At 40.0% G+C, this 25,698-nt stretch overlaps 1 protein-coding gene across 1 annotated transcript in view; it reads right to left on the bottom strand.

Annotated features, from left to right (window-relative positions):
• LOC149283165 (adenylate cyclase type 2) overlaps window positions 1–25,698 on the bottom strand; it is a 354,857-nt gene that overhangs the window by 165,306 nt on the left and 163,853 nt on the right. Inside the window, exon 4 of the mRNA XM_089497880.1 lies at window positions 21,154–21,303. Coding sequence (XP_089354006.1) covers window positions 21,154–21,303 — 150 coding nt within the window. The remainder of the gene's footprint in view (window positions 1–21,153; window positions 21,304–25,698) is intronic.

Below are 25,698 nucleotides of genomic sequence, written 5' to 3'. Positions count from 1 at the left end.
AAACACTTTATGGGATTTTCAAACGAATATAGTTGATTTATTAAGACTTTATTCTAGAATTGTGACAATTATCACTGCTTAAATATTAAATACTTTATACTTCACATGTAAACTAATGCTTTGACTAGCTATTCCAATTCTGAAGTCAGCAGAGGGAACATGTCTGAGGGAGAACCTCTATATGATATAAAGTTTTGAAACAGTAGGTTTTGGAAATTAGTTGACCTGTTAGTGTGAATGTGTATGTGTCTGTTACTGTGAGTATGCACATTTGTGTTAGTGTGAGAGTATATAAATGTGTGCGCCAGTGTGTTAGTTACCTCTCAGGGTTCTCACCCTTCCTCCACTCCATTACTTGTTTTTCTTTGTAGCAAACAGAAACACCTAAATTGATACTAATAAGCAGCCTTTCATTCCTCTGTTTCCTGGATTATCTGCTAATCAACCAGCCCCTTTTTCCTGCTGTGCTCTGGCTATTTAGCTTCAAAGGCCCAGTATCTCTCTGCCCTTGCGTGGTCATTGATTTCCAAGCACACTTACCATTCTTTCTGCTGTTTATCTGTGTTGACCCTGGCCTGGCTGACGTCCCACTCTGGTTCCTGATCCCTGGTTCCTGACTACGTTGTTCTCCGGTAGCTGTACCTGTTTTGGCTCCAATGCCAAACATATTTACCAGGATGGATGTGCAACATCAAAGGATTGAGCAATTGGCACTTGCTATGCAGACTCTCTTAAACCACACGACTCACCTCATCTCTATCTGGTTTTGTGGTTCCTGACATTACTGTCAGCCTCTTGGTTTTACCTGTCCCCCAGGCCAGAAGGCCAGCCCTCCCTGGCAGCATGTTATTTTCCTCAAAATAGTTTTTATGAATAGTTGATCGAAAGTATGTGGGCACCTGACCATCACATCCATATGAGCTTGTTGGACATTCCATTTCAAAACCATGGGCATTATTATGGAACCCCCACTTTTCAGCAGCAACAGCCTCCACTCTTCTGGGAAGGCTTTCCACAAGATTTTGGAGCATGTCTGTGAAAATTTGGGCCCATTCAGCCATACAAGCATTTTTGAGGTCAGACACTTATTTTGGACAAGAAGGCCTGGCTTGCAGTCAGTGTTCCAATTCATCTGAAAGGTGTTCAGTGGGATTAAGGTCAGATACCAGTGATAGTGTGCTATAGACCACTCCAGCAGTCGCTTGGCATTACACATAGTGATCTCCGGCTTGTCTGCAGCTGCACTGCTATGGAAACCCATGTACAGTGCTCCTGCTGATGTTGCTTCCAGAGGCATTTTGTAACTCTGTAGTGAGTTATGCTTCAGAGGAAAGGTGATTTTACTCAGTATGCACTTCAGTATTCGACAGTCCCGCTGTATGAGGTATGTGGTCTACTGCTTCGTGCTTGACCTAGATGCTTCCAGTTCACAATAATAGCACTTACAGTGGCTGGGGCAGATCCAGTAAAACAGAAGTTTAATGAACTGACTTGGGGTAAAGGGGGAGTCCTATGGCTGTGCCACATTTAAAGTCACTGAACTTTTCAGTGCAATCCATTCTACTGCCAATGTTTGTGTCTGGTAATGACCGTGGTCTCCCCGCTCTAAGAGTTAAAGGTCTGTACGAGTGGCTTTATTGGTCGTTTGTACGGACCTTTAACTCTTGGAGTGGGAGATCAGTGGTCTCTCCCGGCCAAGTTGCGGCAACAGGATATTAAAAGTCTGTACAAGTAAACTCTATTGGTCATCGGCAGGGGCCTCCTCTGCCATCAACCAATGAAGTTCAAGTGCACTTGATTGGTTCATGCCAGAGGAGGCCCCTGCAGAAGACCAGTAGAGTCGTTCGCACAGCCCTTTAACTCCTGACGGCGAACCTACGGATTTTCACTCCCGTTAACCCCTGCAATGCTGCGTAGATAAGGTAGGCTAGATGAGGAGGGGACCAAGTAGATTAGTAAACAAAGACAAACACGAAGATTCTTTGTGTTGTGTGGTTGTATTTGTCTTCGCCGCCGCCATGCCGCCGCCATGTTCATATATTTGGTATTCGGGCTGAACAATGAAAACGCACCCTTCGAATGAACAAGTCTAATTTTAATGTTATCATTTATTTGTATTCTCCCTTATTGGAAAAAGAAAGAGACAGAGTAAATAGAAAAGGGTGGGGGTGACCCTTAATTAAATAATTATTAAGGAAGGTTTGCATCATGACAATACAAATCTGGATAGAAAAAGGCTCCAGGCACTCATGGGTTCCATCAGGCAGATTTATTGGAAGAGACGAACAACAACGTTTCGACCTCACGATGAGGTCTTTATCAAATCTGGAGACACTAAGGTTGGAGATTAGCATAGACATTAAATAGACATTACTTGTGGGTTTATGCTCCAAGCCACCAATCATTATCACTAATAGACAAGATCAGCTTTTATGGCAAATTAAAAAAGATGCAAATCTGGGTGAAAGTTTTAATTATGGGAGATTTTAATTACCCAGATACAGATGAAAATTTTGGAACAACAAGTTCTGCTAAGGGCAGCATGTTTCTGAACCTAATAAAAGACTATAACCAGAATGGGTGCTTTGTCTAGATCAGGCAATAACTAACAATGAGGAGCATATAATAAATATCCAAGTAAGATATGGTTTTTATTGGAGATGAATTCAAAAAAGCCAGCTGGTACTGGCAAATTGGTATTTCACCAAACACTTAATTTTAGAAGCAACAACTTTGACAGTCTAAGGGCATCGATTAAACATATGATGACATATGATATGACACTGAGATTAATTTTTTTCTGGACAAAACACAAGACGAGTGGAATAGCTTTAAGCAGACATTAAAGACTTGCACATATAAATGTGTACAAATACAATGTGTTAAATACAAAATAAATAAATAAAAACCAATGTGGCTAACTAGTAACACAAGACAGGTAATACAAAACAAGAAAATGGCATTCACACATACAAAGACCTGTCAATTAACAAAAATGTACAAAGAACAAAAGGTCATCCTCTGAGACTGCAAGAACAAAGATTTCAGTCTATCTATAGCAGGCATGTCCAAAGTCTGGCCCAAGGGCCAACTGCGGCCCGCTTTCCGGACTGATAAGGCCCCACAGATAAGAAGGGATTCTTTACAGTGAGGTATGGAATTCACTGGCAAGAGATGTGGACATCACCGCAAGTGTCGTCATATTGCCCTAAGTTCAAGTGAGGGCAAAATGATGGCACTTTCAGTGATATCCTTGGAGGATCTGGGAGAGGACATCACAGCAATCACAATTTTGGTAGATGTTCCCGCCTGGTTACTAGGATAGAAAAGAAGAGACGTGATGAAAGATGGTAACTGGAAGTTTTCTGCTTAGAAGGTAGGGAAATATTTAGCGCATGTGAGAAAGAGAATGAACAAGAATTAGAATGTAAGAGAGTGAATGTGGGCACCAGGCAACAAATTTAGTTCCCAAACTAAAAATGTCCCTGAATTTTCAGCCAAACCGAATAGGCAGGGAACAAAATTTGTTGCCTGAAAACTAATTGGCCAGAAATGAACAAAAATGTGTCAAAATCACTTTTCCCTATTTGCACACATATAATAAATAATAGAATAAACATTAATATTTTAGACCTTCTTGATCCAAGGAGAAATCTGATAATCTATACCTATCTTTATCTGAGTATGTTGCACTGGCTCCTGCAGATTTCCAATATGTTACCATAATTAGGTTTAGGTAGCAACATTATACAATTATCTCACTCTTAACCTTAGAAAACCTATATTTTAAACTAGTCATTCATTAATAAATCAAATAAAGTAGGGAAAACTAATTATTTCTCTGAGAAGCCACAATCCTTTGTTGCATAGGTATAGTATGTTATATCAATACATACATATATATGCAGGTGACAAAATATATGTCACCTGCATATGTTGCCAAGGTCTCTATATATTTTGTCACCTGAACCCATGCAAGTGACAAAATATATAGAGACCTTGGAGCCCTGAGCTGAAAGGGTTGCATGACCCTGCCTGTCTAGAGGAAGTCCCCCCACCTCTTGGAAGTTATACTGTATTAATTAAGGTGGGAGCAGCGACCCTTAGTTGACTCTGTGTCGTCTATGAATGGGATGGGGGGAGTGGTGATGAAAAAATGAAGGGAAAATTCCCGCCAGTAAATTGAAACATTTTAAAAGGTATATAAAAGGAGGTTGCATGAAGCAGCTGATCTTTGGCATTACTTACTAAAGAAAACCGGCACAGGGAGACAGGAATATATCAGGGTCACATTACGTCATGTGACACCGCAATGAAAATAAGGCATGCAAAGCGTGTGAGCAGTCGCACAGCAAGCTGCAGAAACGCTAAGATGTAAGCTGGGGCAGGAGGAATGTGGTATGTATGTATATATGTATGTGAGCATGCATGTGTAATTGTGTGTGTCAGCATGGATGTGTAATTCTGTGTGTGTAAGCACAGCTGTATATTGTGTATGTGTGTGAGCATGGATGTGTAATTGTGTGTATGGGTGTGAGCACAGATGTATAAGTGGGGTGAGATGGAGTGTGTGTTAGAATTAAGGGACTGACTGGGCCTCTACGGCCGTCTATAACGCAGGGCAAAAGGGGCACCTGCCCCTTAACCCTGCAGCAGCTGCGACCGGGCCCGCCACTCTAGGGGGCCCGTGCAACCCCCACGATTAATTCCGCGGGGGCCCGCTACTTACTGGCTAGCCGAGGATGCCGGGGACGCAGGAATCCAAAAGAATCACGTGACGTACGTGACGTACGTCACATGACCCTGCTGCGCATCTGCTTCCTCCTGTGCAGAAGAACAGGTTGGTCTGCGAGCGCCGAGCGGCACGTACTCTTTAAATCTTCAGTTGTTCAGGTAAGGGGAGGCTGCATGAAGGAGTGTTTGAGATTGAGTGAATTAATGAGTATCTGTGAAGGAGTGAGTGAATGAATGTTTGTGAATGAGTATATGTAAATTAGTGTCTGAATGAGGGAATTAATGAGTATCAATGTATGAATATCTGAATGAGTGAATGGATTATCTGTGAATTAGTGAGTAAATATTTGTGAATTAATATGTGTGTGTGTGATAGCATGGATGTGTAAGGGGGGCAAAGATATCACAGGCAGGCTGTTTTGGTGGCAAAGATGCCACAGGCGGGCTGTTTTGGGGCCAAAGATGCCGCAGGCGGGCTATTTTGGGGCCAAAGATGCCGCAGGCGGGCTGTTTTGGGGCCAAAGATGCCGCAGGCGGGCTGTTTTGGGGCCAAAGATGCCACAGGCGGGCTGTTTTGGGGCCAAAGATGCCACAGGCGGGCTGTTTTGGGGCCAAAGATGCCACAGGCGGGCTGTTATGGGGCCAAAGATGCCACAGGCGGGCTGTTTTGGGGCCAAAGACGCCACAGGCGGGCTGTTTTGGGGCCAAAGATGCCACAGGCGGGCTGTTTTGGGGCCAAAGATGCCACAGGCGGGCTGTTATGGGGCCAAAGATGGCACAGGCGGGCTGTTTTGGGGCCAAAGACGCCACAGGCGGGCTGTTTTGGGGCCAAAGATGCCACAGGCGGGCTGTTTTGGGGCCAAAGATGGCAAGTCCTATTCTTCCAATCTGGGTCCTAGGCAGGTCTGGGTGCCAGGTCTGATTTGATACTAAGGGGGGTGGCTGGCATAAATACACAATGTAGGGCTGGCTGACGGGGCAATACGCAAGGGTGTGGGGGCATTAATTCACAAGCGAGTGCTGGCTGGGGCATCAGTGCATCACATAAATCAATACTAAAGTGGGGCTGCTCTCTTGAGTGCATAAATACACGTGGGGGCTGGCAGCATCAATACACAAGAGAGCCAGCTGCGGCCATCACCTAAATCAAAGGGAAAGCGTCCGTGGAAACCCTCCAGATGCGGGTGTCAGTGTGGCAGAGCCTGTCCTGGTGTTTGTGTTTAGGTGTTGGTGTGGCAGAGCCTGTCCTTGTGTGTGTGTGTGTGACTGACTGGGTGGCAGAGCCTGTCCTGATGTGTATTTAGTCATCGGTTTTCTGGCTCTTTACTTTCTGTAGGATTAAATTGAACTATTTAATTTTTACTTATCCAGAGATAAAACGCCCTCCTGAATTTGTCACTTCAGAGGTCAAAACATTCTAGGCCCAGCAAAAGTAAAGGTATTGTGTTATTTACTCTTATTTCAACCTGCGTATCTTATTAAAAAGGATTTGTGGCACTAGATTGTGGCTTCAGGGGTCCCGTGTATGATGACTTTTTTTAGTCACATTGCTCAGCCTAGAAGATTGGCTGAGCGCCGCAATTCAGTTGGCGTGGTCTGAGTTTCTTAGTTTGTGACTGGCTGCGAGAGAGGATCCAGGTCCCCTGCAGTGCTGCGGGGAATTTGGATTTTAGTGCGCAACTTCCACTACTTCACTTCCATCTGCCCCAACAGGGGTTAATATATCAACAGAAGAAAAACAGGGCAAATAAGCACCACTGGGTAAGCTTAGCCTGGAGTATTATCTTTATTTTTTTGCTTATTTGCCCCATGTTTCTTCTGTTGATATATTAACCCCTGGTGGGCAGATATAATTTTTTCGGGATCTATTAATTATGTGCATTCTTTAATTTTTTTTTATTTTTTTTTGATTGCTGTAATATTTGATTTATTGCTTGTATTGTCCATATATTTATATATATATATTGATATTGTATTATGTATTATCAATTTTTTTTGTCTATTTATTAAAGCATATATTTTCATACCTATTTTAGCGCTGTCAGTTTTTCTATCACGGGACAGAGTGTCATATAGGAGGTATAAGGGATATCAGGGGGCACAGTGGCATCTCTGGCATATAAATAAATAAATAAATAAATAAAAATGGGCTGCTCAGTCTCAAATGCCCGGGCCTATTTTTTGTCCCAGTCCGGGCTTGTTAGTGAGTATGAGTAACCATGTTTAATTTGTGTTAGTGTCTTCATATATGTGTGCCAGAGTGTATGTTGGAAGGGAGGGAGCTAAGGGCAATTTTGGGGGCAATGATGGCACAGACCAGCTTTTGAAGTTGGGGGGCCTGGGGCAATTTTAGCACTAGGTGTAACCACCCTTCCTGTAACTACTATGGCTGTAGCAGTCTCCGGCCGCCGCACTAGAGCCTTGCGTCACCGTGCCATCCCTCTCGTGCACTAACACTCATGCGCGCTCCACTCCAAAAATGGCCGCTGGAACTTGAAGACGCATGGCACATCAAAGATGGCCAACCAGCAACTGACTGCACATTTGCAACCCATGATTTAAAGGAACAGTACCTGTTGTTAATGTTTTTCCCTGCAAGTAGCTGGAGGCAGGGTTATCTGCCTGGGCTATTTAAGGGCACTTTAGCTGTCCATGGATTGCCTGATTCTTATCTCCTACTCTGGGCTCTGTATGCGGTTCTGATTCTGACTTCGGTTTCGTCTCCCATTGATCCTGATTCCTCCAATCCTACACCCCGGCTTCGCTTCACGATTATCCTGCTTGCTCCAGTCCTGACTTCGGCTTAGTCTCCCGTTGATCCTGATTTCTCCAATCCTTGACCTCGGCTTTGTTTGTGGACTACTCACCTGTGTGCTCGTCTGCTGTGGCTCGTGTCCAGGTTCTGCATTGCGGATCTCCTGCTACCCTACCGTCCGTTACGCCAGGTCCCTGTAGATTCTAGTTACGCCCCTGGTTAAGAGGTTTTAGATGGGACCTTAAAGTTCTGCCAGGTTAGAGTTAATAATGACATGTTGATGTTAATTTATTAAAATAAATCATTTGATTTAGTTATGTTTTGCATATTATGAATAAAGAAATGTTGTGGCATTTGGTTAATAAATGCTGTACCCAATTCAAACTCCAGTTTTTTGTGTTGTGGTTTTATTATTTGGGGGTTTTTAGGAAGTAGGGATGTCACTGTATTGGATTTGACAGTGCAAGGGCCATGCAAGGTAAACCCACACATAAAATACACAATATGGGATATGTACAAGGTTTACTACATGCCGGAGCATTGGTCTGCATATAAATCAGCAGCCAGCTGCCCCCTACTCTTTCTTTCTTTCTTTCTTGCAAAGTTTTGCGTTTGAACAATACAAGAACAGTGATGATGCTTTAAGAAAGCAATTGGATACAACCAGCAACCTGACACACAGAAAAAGTACATGTATTAGATTTTCTGTAATCCACATGGATTTAATTACTCACTGTAAAGTGTGTGATAGCAAAATATTTTTACAGAGAAAGAACCTTATTTGGATTAAGGCCATTAACAGTCAACAAGTTCGGAGAAACTATGTTTTCTTCCAGTTGTCAGATTGCTGTTATTTTTGATAAGGATAACCTCTTTGACAAGACACTGAAAGTCACTGAAGGTGACTATTCTTCTTCAACAGAGAACTAGAAGGAAGCTGGACAGGAAAATGTAATACAAATAAATATACAGCTGCAGAATTACACATTTGGGCAATAAAGTAAAACTGCCCAGATAACAATACTAAATACCCAAAGATAAACCTAAATATTTGATTACCCATACAGTTAAATATATATTCACACTTGATGAAAAATTATATGATCCCCTCTCCCAAGACTTCCAGTTTTAGAATCCTCTTTAGAAAATATATCTGATTCATCAGGGGCATATCCCTACATGAAGTCTGGTGCCCCCCATCACCTGGCCACTATACAGTGCCCACAGTTTATTGCATAGGTTGGCTCTATACATCTTTTGTGTTATACTGGATATACTGCAGTGTTTCGGTTCCTTCAAGGAAGGACATGTGGAGGCAGGGTTATAGTTTGTTTGTACACAGTGAAATAACCTCACAATAACTATCACGTACATGGTCCTGTGTAAAAAAGACAACCCCCCCCAAAAAAAGTGCAAACATTATATCGCTGTAATGGAAGTATCACTGAGGTATGTAAAGCATACAAAGGCACACCAGTGTAGTTCAACCTGACCTGTAGCACAAACATTTGCAGGATCGATGAAGATGTTGACATTACAAGCTGTATTAGATGCAGGGTTATAGTTAAGCACATAGTATCTACATGAGACATAAAATTGTTGCTTGGTCATTTACTAGAGAGTTGAGGTTATTGTTACATGTTATAGATCAGGCATGTCCAAACTTTTTTCTAAGAGCGCCAGATTTGATGAAGTGAACATGTGCGAGGGCCGACCATTTTGCCTGACATTCTTTGAACCATTAAAATTAAATGCAAATTAACTATTTTATGCAAAGTTTATTGAAAACGGCATACTTTTCATTTTGTGACTTGGATGATAGGTGTTAAATCACTCTGCCTTTAATATAAAAAAAACAGATCTATATTTGGGCAACTTATCTGTGGGGCCTTATCAGTCCGGAACGCAGGCCGCAATTGGCCTTCGGGCCGGACTTTGGACATGCCTGTTATAGATAGGGGGAGCTACATGTTATCACATGAAAAGATATAATAAAATATTTACAAAAATGTGGGGGGTGTACTCACTTTTGTGTAAATAGGATATTTTACTACTTAATACTAATTTATGATAGCTAATTATTATTATTAGTATCATCATTTATTTATATAGCCCCAACAATTTACGCAGCGCTTTTTACAATACATGTATTAAAGGGGTATGACAAGAATTGACAGACTAAGACACACTGATACATTAGGTGGAGAGGCTCGGCTCCCAAGCTTACAATTTTGAGGGAATGGGGTGAAGACAAACATAAGAAACAGAGTAATGTGAGAGGCATGGCCAGATTTAAGTAGGGGCTGGTGGAGCTGCCGCTCTAGGCCCCTACCTGAAAATAGGCCTTGTACACATGGATGCCGAGGAATTAAGATTCTGTTGTATATATTATATTTATTTCCTATAAAGGCCCTGGCTCTTAATCCGGCCCTGGTGAGCGGTATTGTGGGAGTTGAGCGGTAGTGTGAGTTAATCAGTTATGGTAAAATCTGTGACAGAACTCTCCATCACTGGGGCCCCTGGAGAGGCCTTAGAGCCAGCCTCCTCCCTATCGACTATGGGCCCAGGCCTTGTAGAGACTTCTGTGTGTGGATACAGGGGTTCAGTTTCTGCTGATTTTCCCCATGTTTTAGCACTCAGAGACTCAAAACTGTAACATCAGCTGGACATCCTGTGGTAGGTAGAAGGCTGATTGCCTTTGCATTGTTGCTTGTATAGGTATGAAGTGTTTCCCCTGTTATTGTGTGACTTAGCCCTTGTCTTAAGACCCCCTGTAGGTATGACTAGGTGTCACTGCTGCATACCTAATTATCAATTACACAACAGGTAGTGGTTAATCCTGTGAGCTCCTGTTATCACTGTGTCCTAGTCATTGTCTGTCTCAAGCCAATTATATGTCTATCATCATTCCACGTCTACGTCCCCAATTAATGTAATTATTTATGTCTCATGTCATCCTGTCCTTCCCCCGGATATTATGTTGCAGGATTTGATCTAATTACTTCCTTCCTGACATGGTAATTAGATCATGTGATATTTGTCTTGCCCCTTTCTTACCTGTGTATATATAGCTGTATTTGGTTTTAATAAAGGAGTCCTGTTTTCACCTCAACATGAGTGCTGCCTGATGCTTGGGGTGGGCTGCTATGATCCTTTATTGTCCTTTTCAGGACAATAGCCACGCTGTGTAGCTAAGCTTTGGATAGCCACAGTGCCAATGCAGCTTCGGCGCAGCGTCGTCCCCCCTTCTATCTACAACGCTGGTTTTGCCTGGCGGTGAAGGGGTTAATCGTTGGTGTCCCGGCAGGAAGAAGCAACGTTGGGTGGGAGTACCCAGTCAAGGTACAGGTCGGTCCCGTCACAAAATCATTTTCAATAAATTAAAAACAGTAAAACAATTAAAGTTATGGTTGTATGGTATAATAGACTGTTAGGTTGGTGTGGAAAAACTTGACTGGCTCGAAAAGAGCCCTACTTATACCCCATCAAACACCTTTGAGATAAAATGGGACAGAGATCGCAAGTCAGGCCTTGACTTGCAATGCCTACTATATAAATGGGCAAAAATTCCCACAGAAACACTCCAAAATCTTGTAGAAATTCTTCCCAGAAAAGTGGAAGTTGTTCTAGCTGCAAAAAGGTGGCCAACTTCATATTAATGTCTATGTATTTAGAATGCAATGTCATGAAAGTCCCTGTTGGTGTAAGGGTTAGGTGTCCCAAAACGTTTGTCCATATAGAAACATAGAAAGTGACGGCAGATAAGAACCAGTAGGCCCATCCAGTCTGCCCAACCTCTGAGTACTTTCCTTTAGTACTTGCCCTTATCCTATATCTAGCTTGGCCTTATGCCTATCCCATGCTTGCTTAAATGACTTTACTGTATTAACATCTACCACTTCTGCTGGGAGGCTATTCCATGCGTCCACTACCCTTTCCGTAAAGTAATATTTTCTGATGTTACCATTAAACCTTTGCCCCTCTAGTTTATGCTTGTGTCCTCTTGTTGTGGTAGTATTTCTCCTTTTAAATAAACTCTCTTCCTTTACCTTGTTGATTCCCTTTAAGTATTTAAATGTTTCTATCATATCCCCCCTGTCCTGTCTTTTTTTCCAGGCTATATAGGTTAAGATCCTTTAACCTGTCCTGGTAAGGTTTATCTTGTAATCCATAAACCATTTTAGTAGCCCTTCTCTGCACAACCAACTTCTCCAACATTTCTATATCCTTCTGGAGATATGGTCTCCAGTACTGTACACAATACTCAAGTGAGGTCTCACCAGTGAGCATGAGCACTTCCCTCTTTCTACTGCTAATACCCCTCGCTATACAACCAAGCATTCTGCTAGCATTACCTGCTGCTCTACTGCATTGTCTGCCTACCTTTAAATCCTCAGAAATAATTACCCCTAAATCCCTTTCCTCACACGTTGAGGGTAGGACAGTACCAAATATTCTATACTCTGACCTTGGATTTTTATGCCCCAGGTGCATTACTTTGGATTTATCTACATTAAATGCCAATTGCCACAGCTCTGACCATTTTTCCAGTTTTCCTAGATCGTTTGCCATTTTGCTTCTTCCTCCAGGAACATCAACCCTGTTGTAAATTTTTGTGTCGTCAGCAAATAAACATACCTTTCTATCAAGTCCATCTGCAATATCACTAATAAAAATATTTAAGAGAATGGGTCCAAGTACAGATCCCTGAGGTATCCCACTGGTAACAAGACCTTGTTCTGAATATATGCCATTCAATACAACCCTCTGTTGTCTGTCACTCAGCCACTCCTTAATCCATTCAACAACATTGGGATCTAAACCCAGAGATTGCAGTTTATTTATAAGTCTTCTATGTGGGACAGTGTCAAGTGTAACTTCCAAAAGTACCCCCCATTAAAAGGAAATATTTCACTGCAGGGTTAAATTTCTAAGTAAATCCTCCATTATGAAGGATCAAAAAGATTAAATCAACTAATGATCATGCCATCTTACTTTAATATAACAGTAATTACTTAGGATATATATTTATTTTACCTGTGAGATGAAATCATGGTTTTTCATGACCCTATTCCTTGTAAACCTCTTTAAAATTGGCTGCTAAACTGCTAATGTCACAGCCAGTGATAATAAATTGTAACTTTTACATAAACCATTAGCACAACATTTTTAAAGCATTTTGTAAGATCAAAACTTTAAAAGACAAGAACATTGTAAAACTCTACTAATATATGTTACCTGGTGCAAGTGTAATTTTAAACAAAGTTAAAAAACACAGTGAAAGCTACTTAGAAAAGTGAAGAGGAACCCTGTAGTGATGGACTTAAAGAACTGTTTGCCATACTGTGAAATCTATAGTCCATGATGGGTACAAAATGTTACTCCTGGTGTGGTCTTTATCAACACCATCAGAAAAGAACAAGAGCTGTGAAATTAGAAGATGTAAGGTTGTGAAGGAAAAGATAAATAACACTTTTCAAAAGCTCTCACAGTTTGATATCTCAGTACAAAGGCTTTATCTTTGAGTTTCTCAGAAACTGATCATCTTTTTTTCCACTACTTTTATTTCAGTAATTGCCCTCATTTTTTTTCACAAATTAGTCTGCAGCGAATGTCATCCGTGTCTTCATTTACAGGTGCTTGTGTCCAAAAGTAAGCAAGGAAGGATAAGAGGAGTGCATCTTAAGAAAAGGATGTATATTTTATAAAATACTTTGTATCGCAAAAAATACATTATCCTTCTTTGTACTTCAATTCAGAGAACAAATTTATCCACTACAAATGAAAAACAGTGCAAAAATACAAAGTGGCTAATTAACATCAAAAGACTTCAAAAGAAAGATTTTGATTTATTTTACTGGTTTATTTTATGTTTTTTCTTAGATAATAATATAAATGCATAGCATTTACTTTATCAGATCTATAATTGATGAAAGGTATTAGATAACACATGTATGCAACATGTATATATTTTTTTAAAAGATTCAGAAATTCATCCGAAATCTATGGCAGAAAAGAGAAAAATACAGGTATTTGTATAAATAAGATTAAAATGTGTTCTAAATGTGTAAACCTGTTAGCCAAAGAAATTTCCCAAATTGCGCACACACATTGCAGACATGATTTACCCCTTCAATCCCAGGGTTTTTTGGTACCTCAAGTCCCAGAGCAATTTTTGTCATTTTTTTGTGCTATGTCGGTTCAGCGATTATTCTCTTTTCCTGCGAATAGTGTACCCATGTAAACTATATATTGTTTTTTCAAGGAGAGATAGAGCTTCCTTTTGAAACCATAGTTGGATGATTAGCTGAAAATTTTCAATAAGAAATTTAGTAAAAACTAGTGAAAATTAAAAAAAAACACCTAATTTTTTTTACATTTTCCTTCTGAATCCTCACAAAATTAGGTAAAGTGATGGAAAATCCCCTCCAAGTTTAACAATTCAGGTGTCCTGATTTCAGAAATACCTAATTTATATAGATTTTCCATACTTTCCCGGCACCAGGGAACATACTATAAGGGGTAATTTTTTTGTATAATTTTTATGCCTATGGCTTAACGGGTTTGGGGGTTGTTAACGGGGGCAGGAGGGTTATACTGGGTAAATGTTATGCTACGGCAATGGGATGTAAGGTTTTACATTTTTTTTATTATTATTATTATCTTTTTTATATTTAAAAAAAAAAAAATTAATTTTTTTTTTTTATATATATATATATATATATATATATTTTTTTTTTAAATGATTAGAGGTCCTCTTAGGGACCTCCTGAACATTTTATTAATGCCAGTGATGTCACAATGACATCACTTAGCTCACTTTATTATTATTTTTTGTTTAATTTATATTATTATTTTAATGATTTTTTTATTATTATTTTTTAAATGAATAACCTTTTTTTTTTCTCCTTCTCTGTTTCAGGACGGGAGGGGGGTGAGAGAAAGGGTTTCTCACTCCCCTGCCCGCGATCCCCCTGCACCGATCACACTGTGATCTCTATGCAGGTCCTCACTGTGATCTGTATGCATATCCTGTCCTCCGATGAACTTCCGGGTTACATCAGCAGTGACGCAACCCGGAAGGGAATGCCCGATCGCGTGATCGGGAAGGTTAAAATGTAACAGCTGTTACATCAGATCGGACAGCAGAAAGCCGGCGATGAGTGGTGAGTCCAGGCTGTCAAACAGCCTGATCCAGGGGCGGGCTGGGCCGGGGGGCATGGGGGAAATTGCCCCCCAGGCCGCCCTGAATCCAGGGCCGGTGGGCCGGCCAGATGGCCGGCAGATCGATATTCAACGCAGCCGCTTAGTTTGCGGCTGGATTGAATGCGGCCGTCGTGCAGGTAGCGTACCTGGCGGGCAGGGGCGGGCTGGGCAGGGGGCAATTGCCCCCCAGGCCGCCCTGAATCCGGGCCGGTGGGCCGGCCAGATGGCCGGCAGACGGATATTCAACGCAGCCGCTTAGTTTGCGGCTGGATTGAATGCGGCCATCGTGCCGGTAGCGTACCTGGCGGGGGCGGCCCACCCCGACTGCCGCTCATCTGAGGGGTGCCGTCGCGGCAACTGTGGCTGTGCGTCAGGACTTGTGTGCCGGGATTTGAGAAAAACACTAAAGCCACGCCCACCGTCTTCCGCACCAGAAGGACAGGACACAGAAGAAGAGGAAGAACGAAGAGGAGGAGGAAAAGTGACAGTGACAGAAGAAAGGTAGGACAAGATTCAGGGAGAGTGGATAGTGTGTGAGAGTGATGGGTGTTATGCTGAATGTTTGTGAATGAGGGTTTCAGATAGCATGGATGTGTAAGTGTTGGGTGATAGTATGGCATAGGAAGGCTGTAATCACATTCCTTTCATGCCCAGATTTCAGCATATACTGGCTGCCTAGGCATGATAGGAGTGTGATTGCTGTTATCAATTTTTTTTTTGGTCCAACTTTGGTGTGTTAACAACACTTTTATTGAACGGAATAATTAATATATATATATATATATATTGCAAACAGCAATCACACTCCTATCATGCTAAGTCAGCCAGCACATGCTAGAACCTGGGCATGATAGGATTGTGATTGCTGTTAATTATATATATATATATAATATATATATATATAAATTAATTAATATTGTTGATTTTTTTTTAGTCTAATTTTGGTGAGTTACTTTTAATAAAGTATTTTAAAGTTTTTGGGGGTTTTTTTTTTGGTTTTGGCCAAGTGAATGCTGAATTTTCAGTTTAGGTCCAGAATTTTCATTTCGGTGCATCCCTACTATATACTAAGCCAGTCACTGACGTGGTAGGCCTACACCACATCAATGTTTGGCTTAGTATATAGTAATAGGGGTTGTAGTGCAGTATTGTCAGTGTCTGGCTCAATGTATAGTGATAGGCACGCATTGACGTCAATGTGTGCCTCAGTATATAATAGTTATGCTGTACCCCTGTCAATGTTTGCCTAACCATAGAAACTATGCAGTTTTAAAGTGTGTGTGGGGGGGTGCTACATACATTATATGCCACAGGTGCCAAATACTCTCGGTACGCCCCTGCATCATGCGGCAGTCAGACCCAATGGCTGTGCCTCAGCTCTTTGTCCCACGTCTTAAAAGGGGTGGGATGAAGAGATGAGGCACAGCCATTGGGCGGTGCGTGCACGCCGGCCGCTTTGAATTCATTAGGCGCCGGTGGAGTGACGACAGCCGCTTTCAATGTCGCTCGCAGCCGCTTTGGTGGCGCAATGGGCCAGTTGACTAGACTTGCCCCCCAGGCCTTGGGCTGCCAGCCCTCCCCTGGCCTGATCACCCGTGCAGCGGCAGGGATGTGTCCCTGACACTGCAAGAAGGGCTGGACGCACTGGTACGTCCATAGGGGATTCTTGGGATGCAGTTTTTGGACGTACCGGTACGTCCATAGGGGATTGAAGGGATTAAACCCAATTATTTAATAGGGTACTACACCAAAGCAGCTGAATTTAAAGACACAAAACATGATAAAGAAAATGTTGCACATTACTGACAAAAATGTATTTTAGTTCCATTTCCACATTTTTTGTTACACTCACCTCAGTAATGCAAGCCAAGTCATAGGTTTCTGGGTTGTTAGCAGACACATGAAATGCAACAAAGGCTTACATCCAGGGGCGTACCTAGAGTATTTGGCACCTGGAGCGAATCCTGTATGTGACCCCCCCCACAAACACTTTAAACCTGCATGGCTTCTATCGTTATATACTGGCGCAGACATTGAAGGTGCTACAGCATTACTGTTATCATTATATACTGAGGCAGACATTGACGGTGGTACAGCATAACACCTACCACTATATACTGAGGCAGACATTGACGGTGGTATAGTGTAACACCTACCACTATATACTGAGGCAGACATTGACAGTGGTACAGCATAACACCTATCACTATATACTGAGGCAGACATTGACAATAGTGCAGCATAACTCCTATCACTATATACTAAGCCAAACATTGATGTGGTGTAGGCCTACCACTTCATTGTCTGGCTTAGGGATGCACCAAAATGAAAATTCTGGACTGAAACCGAAAATGCAGCATTGTCCGAAACTGAATATGACCCCCCACCCTAGAAAAAAAATCTCACACTTTTATTTAAAGTAAGTAACACACCAAAATAGGGAATAAAAAATGCAATAACAATATTAATATATATATATATATATATATATATATATATATATATATATATATGATTGTTAACAGCAATCACACTCCCATCATGCCTAGGCATACCCAGATTCCAGCATGTACTAGCTGACTTGGCATGATAGGAGTGTGATTGCTAACAGCAATCACACTCCTATCATGTCCAGGTTCTAGCATGTGCCTGGGCATGATAGGAGTGTGATTGCTGTTAGCAATCATATATATATATATATATTAATATTGTTATTACCGGTATTATTGTTCACATGTGAACTCAGTACGGGAGGTATAGAATCAGACATACAAATCCCGTATTTGCAGGCATACAATAATACTGTATGGAAACATAGGAAGAGATAAAACTACAGGCATAGATGATAGGTTGCACAACCCGAAGCCAGCCCTGGCGTCCACACTGCCCAGACATAGAAACTGACCAGCACCCAGATTACACACATAGGACTTACCCCAAACAGCCCAGCATGAGTCAACTTTGTCCCCAAACAGCCGGAAGTGTGCCATCTCTGTCCCATAAACACCCTGCCTGTGTCATCTTGGTCTCCAAGGCTCAAACATCTTGCTTGTGCCATCTTTACCTTTCCACAAATCAATTATACATCTATCATACACACAAACACTTTTAAAGTCACTCACTAATTCACACTTTCATTCACATAATTACCGTATTTGCTCGATTATAAGACAAGGTTTTTTTAGAGCAAATGCTCTGAAAAATACCCCTCGTCTTATAATCCAAGTCGTCTTCTAATCAGACCTCAAAAAAATCTCCGCTGGGGCCAGGCTGCTTACTGGTGTTTTGGTCGCGAGCAGCTTCTCTTTTACTAGCAGCAGAGTTGTCATATGACTCTGCTCCCCTCATTCTTCCTCTGGGGCGGGGCCAGAGAAGTTGCTCGCAGAGCCGGGCCCCTGCAGAAGTCTGCGAGTGAGAGATCTGCAGTTCAGGTATGGGGGGCGGGGGAGGGTTTATGAGCAAGTATGTGTGATTAATAGAATGAATGAGTATTTAAATGTTTGTGAATGAGTGTGTGTGTGATAGCATGGATGTGTAAGGGGGGGGGTGGTAGCATGGCATAGGGAGGCTGTAATCACACTTCTATCATCCCCAGGTTCCAGCATGTACTGGCTGCCTGGGCTTGATAGGAGTGTGATTGCTGTTAGCAGTTTATATATATATATATATATATATATATATATACCTCCAGAAATGCTACTCTGCCCCATGACTTTAGCTGATGTCCTCTCGCTCGGATCCTCCAATCGAGGGAAAGGACTTCACTGAAAGGGCAGCGATTTGGGCGGAAGTTACCCTTAGGGTAAAATGGTGACACTTCCATTCACGTCTTCACCCCTAATCCTCCAATATTGGGAGAGGACATCACTGAAAGCACCAAGATTTTGGCAGAATTTCCGCTTAAGGCAAAATTGTCGCACTTCTCCGGACGTCCTCTCCCCCGATGCACCAATCATTTGGATGAAAATAGGGGGCATTTTTAGTTTGGGAACAAAATTTGTGGCCCAGTGCCCATATTCTCTCTCATTCACTTTCACTCACTCTCTAACACTGTCACTCAGTCAATCACACGCTCATTCACAAGTGGTACACTTCTGCATCCTCTTGTTCTTCATCCTCCCTGTTCTACCTTCTGTCTTTCATCTTCTCTCTTCTTCTATCTTCTATCTTTGAAAGCGACATTTTGACCTAAGATGAACATCTGCCCAAATTGCGGTACTTTTGCTGACATCCTCTCTCATAATTGGAAGATTGAGGGGGAGGAAGTTAGCAGAAGTGCTCTCATTTTGACTGAAGTTCACCTTAGGTCAAAATCACGTCACTTTTGGTGACATTCCCCATTTTAGCGGATAGATGAAGAGAGAAAATGAAAGACAGAATGTAGAACAGAGAGGATAAACGAAAAAAGAACCGAAATTTTTTTTGGCCCATTTGCATGTGTCTAGTACATGTAAAGGCTTGACATGGTATCAAGTGTACCTTTTTGCCGTAACAGCTGTTTAATTAGAGCAACTTTTATTTATAAGCCATGAAATGTATAAGTCATTTAATATACACAAGTAGAATCAGTTACACTTGTACCTATGATTAAGTCCAGTATTTTGGAAGAAATCTGTCAGAAGTAACTACCACCCTGCTGAGGGATTTTTGTTTTGTTACCTGTGTCATCTGGTTATATATATCTATTCTTTAATAGATGTATTAATAAACTTATTTTTTATACCTACGCGTGGTCCAGTTCACTGCCTTTTTTCTACATCAGTTTTTTCATGCCTGTATGGGATTTTTGTCTTTTAATTTATTTATTCTACACCAGAGTCATCTTCCTTAAGTCAAGTCCACTGCTACAATTCATTATTGAAAGGGACTGATGACCCCAAACACACTTAGAGAAAAAGTAAATATGCTAAAGTATGACCAAGGAAGACATGGAGGAGGACCGACCTTGTCTTCCACTATGTACAGCAGCGTCCGAAGAGGACGCCCCAGGGACACTTACCACAAGAAAAGGCTACATTAAGCTATTTACCTTTTGTACACTGTTTCTTATAAATTCTCATAAACACAGTTTATGTGTATATATATATTTGTATTTACAGTCTATCCATATTTTTCTTTTTTGGCCCTAAACGGAATAGACTGATTAACCCAGGGGCGCTATTTGGTATTGTTTTAATATCTCCTTCATGGAGTCCAACAACTGTAAAAATGTTAGCCATGAACCATGTTTTTGCCTATCCCTGGTTAAAATGAGTGTGTGTGGGAGTGTCAGTGTACAGAGTTAAATGTGTGTGTCAATATAAAGGAATATAATAAGTGTGTGGGGGGGTGACAGTGTACAAGTTAAATTGTGTACAGCATGTGTCAGTGTACAGTGTTACACTGTGTGTCAGCATATAGTGTGTTTAAGGGGAATGTCAATGCATGGTGATAAAACAAGTATATGTGTTAGTGTATAATCCTAGACTGTTTAGGGTGTAAAATGTGTGTGTGTTTGTGGGGGTGTTAATGTTCATATCTCTTGCTTCCATCCTCCTTCAGGTATTCAAGGAGTCGATCTCAATAAATTTTTAACGGCCTCAAACGCCTCATGTTGAGTTCCAATGCAACATAATGTTAATTGCAATTTGTTCGCCTTAATAATGACTGATTTCACTCCTTTATATATTCACTTCCAAATATAATTATTTGTGTGAACTAATGTCTGTTCTATGGTGTAGACACAGCTTTAGCTGCCTGAAGCACATCTGCACACGCACTATATGTGCACTTATAATGACACATGTCTTCACTGATATCCAACCCACCAAAAGGTGATAACATTCACTTGCCTCATATAGATGTTTTCCTGCAAATACTACACACAGTGTTGGTGGGAATTTAATAATATAATCTGCACCATGCTAACTAGGAGCGGCTAAATTATGCTAATTATATGGGATGGGTGGGGATTTTGGGACAGTGGATGTTGCAGAGTTTTAAGTAAGTAAATAATAGCTTAAATATTTTTCAAATGTTGGCAACTATGGACTTCCACTAGGACCCTGTATTTTAAGCTGTATGGATTTGTCATTTTTCCATCTGGGAGTCTTCAATTAATGTCTGTTATAATAGCGCCTCTGGTCTAATTTCAAGGAAGAGGCTGGGTCCAGGTGGTAGTAGCACAGCAGCTCGCACTTGACTGTCAATTAAGCACTACATTATGGAAATACAACAAGTGAAACATTACAGTATATTACACCAGGCGTTACACCAGGGTCAACTAACAATAAAATAAGATTGCCACAGCTGAACCAAAAGATAAAATCTGCATGTGCTAACACTTTTTTTTAAGATAAGGCATGTTTGTTAAGAGGCTTTCTCATCCCTTAAAATAAAAAAAATTATAATGTGACTTTTACCTCTGTTGTAAAGAGTTATGCTACTATACATAACACATACATGCAAATGATCATTACCTGCTGGCGTTTTTCAAACTCCAGTTTAATGCGGGATTTAATGCAATTACAAGTATCTTGATATGTTTGCTGCAAAGCTAGTTCCATTAGATGCTTGTGGTAAGCTCCTGCCAAGTTGCCACAGATAAAAATTATCACATTTGCCAGTATCTAGAAATAGAGGAAATGTAATTATGAGTTTATTTGCCCCGAAACATTACACAGTAATCATTAAGTGACATCATTTAAAGAAAAAGAAACATTATACACATTTTCCTTAGACTTCAGAAGACATCTGTTTGTCTGGCACAAATTACATGAATACATTATTAAACACTTACCTGATAATACCCTATGGCACATGGCTGGTCCATCTTTTCAGTGCTTAAGCCTTTTAAATACTACATTACATAGCCTATTGTCAATTAGTGGGTTAAAAGTGGATACATAATTGAGACATACAGTCAATCATTTAATTTGAGGTCACCATTCATGGTCCGTATATAATATACTAATATAGGTTCTTTAGTATATATAGCTAGTAATAATTCCATATAAAATATCTGTTTTACTATGCATTTTAAAGCACACATTATGAGCAAGGAAAATAATCAGATGTGGTGAGTAATTGTTTCTCCGGAGACAAGGGACATAATGAGTTAATATAATTTATAAGAGGTCATTGGAGGAATACCAAACCATAGGTACATCTGTTTTAATTGCCGATATCTGAAACATCAACATTTCAGATTTCGGAATTTAGTTTCATTCTCATAAATTCAAGTAGCTAAATTAGAATGTTCCAGTTTCCTTCATGTTTTTGTGCACAAGTATATTGCATATTACTGCTGTTCTTTGGCAACAAAAGAATGAAATACTCCTATCCATTAGGCATGATAGATGAGTAGCCTTCTCTGTATTGTAAATAGAATTTTTGATAAGAGATTTCATTTGTGCCCAAAGGAGCAAACCTTCAGAAAGAATTGATTAAAAGTATATGTGTGCTCTTTTGACCCTTTGATTATACCACTAGGGTGGAAAATAAGAAGCATTAGATTAAAAAAGTTAAATTAGGAGTAGGAAGAGGAAGAATGCAAAAAAAGACTGGTTCTAACATTTTATGTCGCTTTTCCAAAGAAGAATACCTAACTAAATGGCATGACAAATGAAGTTCTGTGTTCAGATTGTTGATGGTATTAAAATTATAATGGTAATTGAATAGAGGTCATAGAGTACTGAAATATTTATGAAAAAACATTTAGAAAGAATAAAAACAGGCTGAAAACCAGCCTCACTGCACATAAAAGAAGGCAATTTACATGTTTGCGAATAGCCGCCATAACAAGGTAAGGTATAATCCATGACTTCAATATTGCAGAAAAAATATTATTTTTTAATATTAACCATTTAGGAATGTCATACTGTCCAGGCCCAGAATGGCCATCTGGCGCACTGGGGAAAAAAGTAGCCTCCAAGCACCAGGGACACCTAGTCATCCTCCCATGTCAGAAATCAGAAATGGTACAAGCCTGTAATGGGCATCTATGAGTTTCCATAGAGTGGTATTAAAATCACTTAAAAACTAGAATATAATTCTAGTACAAAATATTTTTGAGCAGTGTCATTATTGGACAACAAGGTACACTATATGGACAAAAGTATTGGGACACCTGATCATTCCACGAACAGGGACTTTTATGACATTGCATTCTAAATACGTAGACATTGATATGTACTTGGTCCCCCTTTTACAGCTATAACAGCTCCTATTCTTCTGGGAAGATTTTGAAATGTTTCTGTGGAATATTTGACTATTCATCCAGTAGAGCATTTGTGAGGTCAGACACTGATGTTTAATGAGAAGGCTTGGCTCGTGCACTGGACCTTGCTTTGTAGTGCCCAAACAAGGTCCAATACACTGGAATAGAAAAGGACCTACCAAGGCATTTCTGACAATGTTATGCTTCCAACTTTGTGGGAACAGTTTGGGGAAGGCACTTTTCTATTAAGTTCTGCATAATTGTTTTCTTGAGAGTAAAAACTTTAACTTAATTTATATCAAGACATGTTCACCTTGTTGATTTTATATTCCTGCTCATTTATACATTTATAGTGGAGATTGTTTCACATAAAAAATACACATTAAATAACTTTGGGTGGTGATAATGATTGTTAATTTCGAGCAACTTGACATAAAAAAGTATTGTAAAATGACATACAGACATACACACAGTGAAAAGTTTTTTTTTATTCTCTTGAACTAGATCTAATGCTAATTAGTCTGACCATGTATTGAAGAAGAGTGCTTAATGTTGTTAGGACAGTTTCCTTCTGCTAAGGCTTGCTGAGTAACAGCAATTTGAACAGTAATGTTTAAATTATTATATTTTTTTGTACAAAAAGTTCTCTTTGGAAATATCACCATTTTGAGTCTAGTGGATTGCACATAAAAGCTAAAATGTTATCATTTTCACTCTCCTGCTAAACTGCTTTCATGTTCCTATATTCCTATAAAAAATGAGGGGATTTTTTTTATAACATTTTTGAAATATAAATAGTAAATAGTAAAACAATTTAATACATTTCTTATTACCTTATATTTTAGGTTAATCTTAATTAACTATAAAAAAATCAATTAAAGTACATTTTACTTTTTGTTGCTTTTAATTGTCTTAAATTATTCCAAACATAGTTAAATATTCCATTGTGTGTATTTAAGACACTGATTTATTTATTTATTAATAAATTGACTTTGCAATACCTCCTTGTAGGAGTTGAGTTACAGTACTTATTTTGTGTGGTTTCCATAAAATTCAGCTGCAAAATGGATATATTTATTTAGACACATCCCTTTAAGGCTCCCTACCCCTTGGTTAACTATGTTGCAATCATCTTTTAACAGGTATATTAATAATAGAAAGAAGATGGGGAGGACTGGGTTTCCCTAGAGTCATATGCGCATATGAAGCATGTATGCTAACTCAGTGGTTCTCAACCCGTGTATCCTCAGGACCCACATTTGTCTTTGGTCATTAAGTCGCGACCCAAAAATAACCTAAGAAAAGTTGAGGGAATGGAAAGGCTGTCCGCGGGCTGCAGCAGGAAGAGGGGAGGAGCAATCAGAGAAAAACTTTATTCAGATCCCACCAGGAGCACACAGCGACCGCAAACCAATCAAGCAACTTGCTTTGCGGTCGGGGAGTAATACTAAAGTACATGCTGGACCATAGGCTGCCTGACGGCCCTGATTGTTGCGGCCGCGATCCTGACAGCCTGCTGCACGCGCATTGCTGCTAGAATGTGTAAGGCAGCCCCAGGAAAGTGAAATTTTCCCGGTATGCCTCTAGTCCGGCCCTGACCCTCCGCGACCCACTGAAGACAGGGTCAGACCCATGAGTTGAGAACCACTGTGCTAACTCATATATATAATTTACAATTTGGAAACAAATCTTAGACAACCCTGGTATAAAATAGATAAATACCTCACTGATATTGAAGATCTATAAACAAGCATGTGGCAATTCCAGTCTAATGCAGAGGTAAAGGCCAATGCTGGACACAATATTGTAAAATTAAAGATACTATTCATGAATAGAAAAAGTTCAAGAAAAAGCTCGGACTTAGCGATAAATTACTGAATACCGTGGGTCTAGAACTTATAGAACTTAATATACCTGATATATGTTTTAGTAAATGGAGAAATGCCAGAATTTAAGAACCTAAAGGTATTACATTAGATAATACTATTAAATCTTTTGACCAACTATCACTGCAATTCAAACTATCTTCCTCAGAGATATTTTCCTATCTGAGGATAAAACATTTTTAACACAGGCATTTTATAAAGTTGATAAAGATATTCAAATAAAACTTGGAAACATATTTAATAAGAAATATACAATTAAAATACTGACCAAGACTCAGGAAGTGATTTAAAAAATGCAATAGACCCTTTGAGAACTATAGCTAGATGGTCTAAAGATCTTAGGATCCAGATCAAAAAAAAAAAGAGTGTCAAAAAGTGATAACCTTGACACATAATATTATTCATTCTATAACAATTAAAGAAAACTATTTTAAGGTTACGAATTATAGATATTGGATTCCGGTAAAATTAAGATCAATGTTTCCGAATGTATCAGATACCTGTTGGAGATATAAATGGGAAATGACAAATCTGTAATAAGCATACTGTATTTGTGAAATAACTTATACACCCGGTTAAATTTTAAATTTACATTTTTATTTATTTATATTTTTTTTTCTTCCCTCTCTTTTTCTTTATCTTTCTTACATTTTAATGTCTAATGATATATACATCTTATTGTATGTACTCGGATAAAACTATTTAATAAAAAGAAGTATTGGATTAAAAAAAAAAAAAATACAGCTGCAACATGTAGAATAGGGGAAGCCATGACGAAAGTCATTCCTTGTCCTCGTCCATTATTACACATATGTGTGGTCTTTGCTGTTAGTAAATTTAGTCAAGTTTATGTACTTGAGTGGATTAACAATTGGACAAAAGGGATATTTGCTCTAGAGTCTTTTGTGGCACTGGGCCAC

The sequence above is a fragment of the Sceloporus occidentalis genome, unplaced genomic scaffold, assembly GCF_023333645.1.
Source record: "Sceloporus occidentalis isolate IW3139 unplaced genomic scaffold, rSceOcc1.0.p SCAF_110, whole genome shotgun sequence".
Taxonomy (NCBI): domain Eukaryota; kingdom Metazoa; phylum Chordata; class Lepidosauria; order Squamata; family Phrynosomatidae; genus Sceloporus; species Sceloporus occidentalis.
Note: the sequence above shows the minus strand (reverse complement) of the source record. Positions and strands in the feature narration are given on the sequence as shown.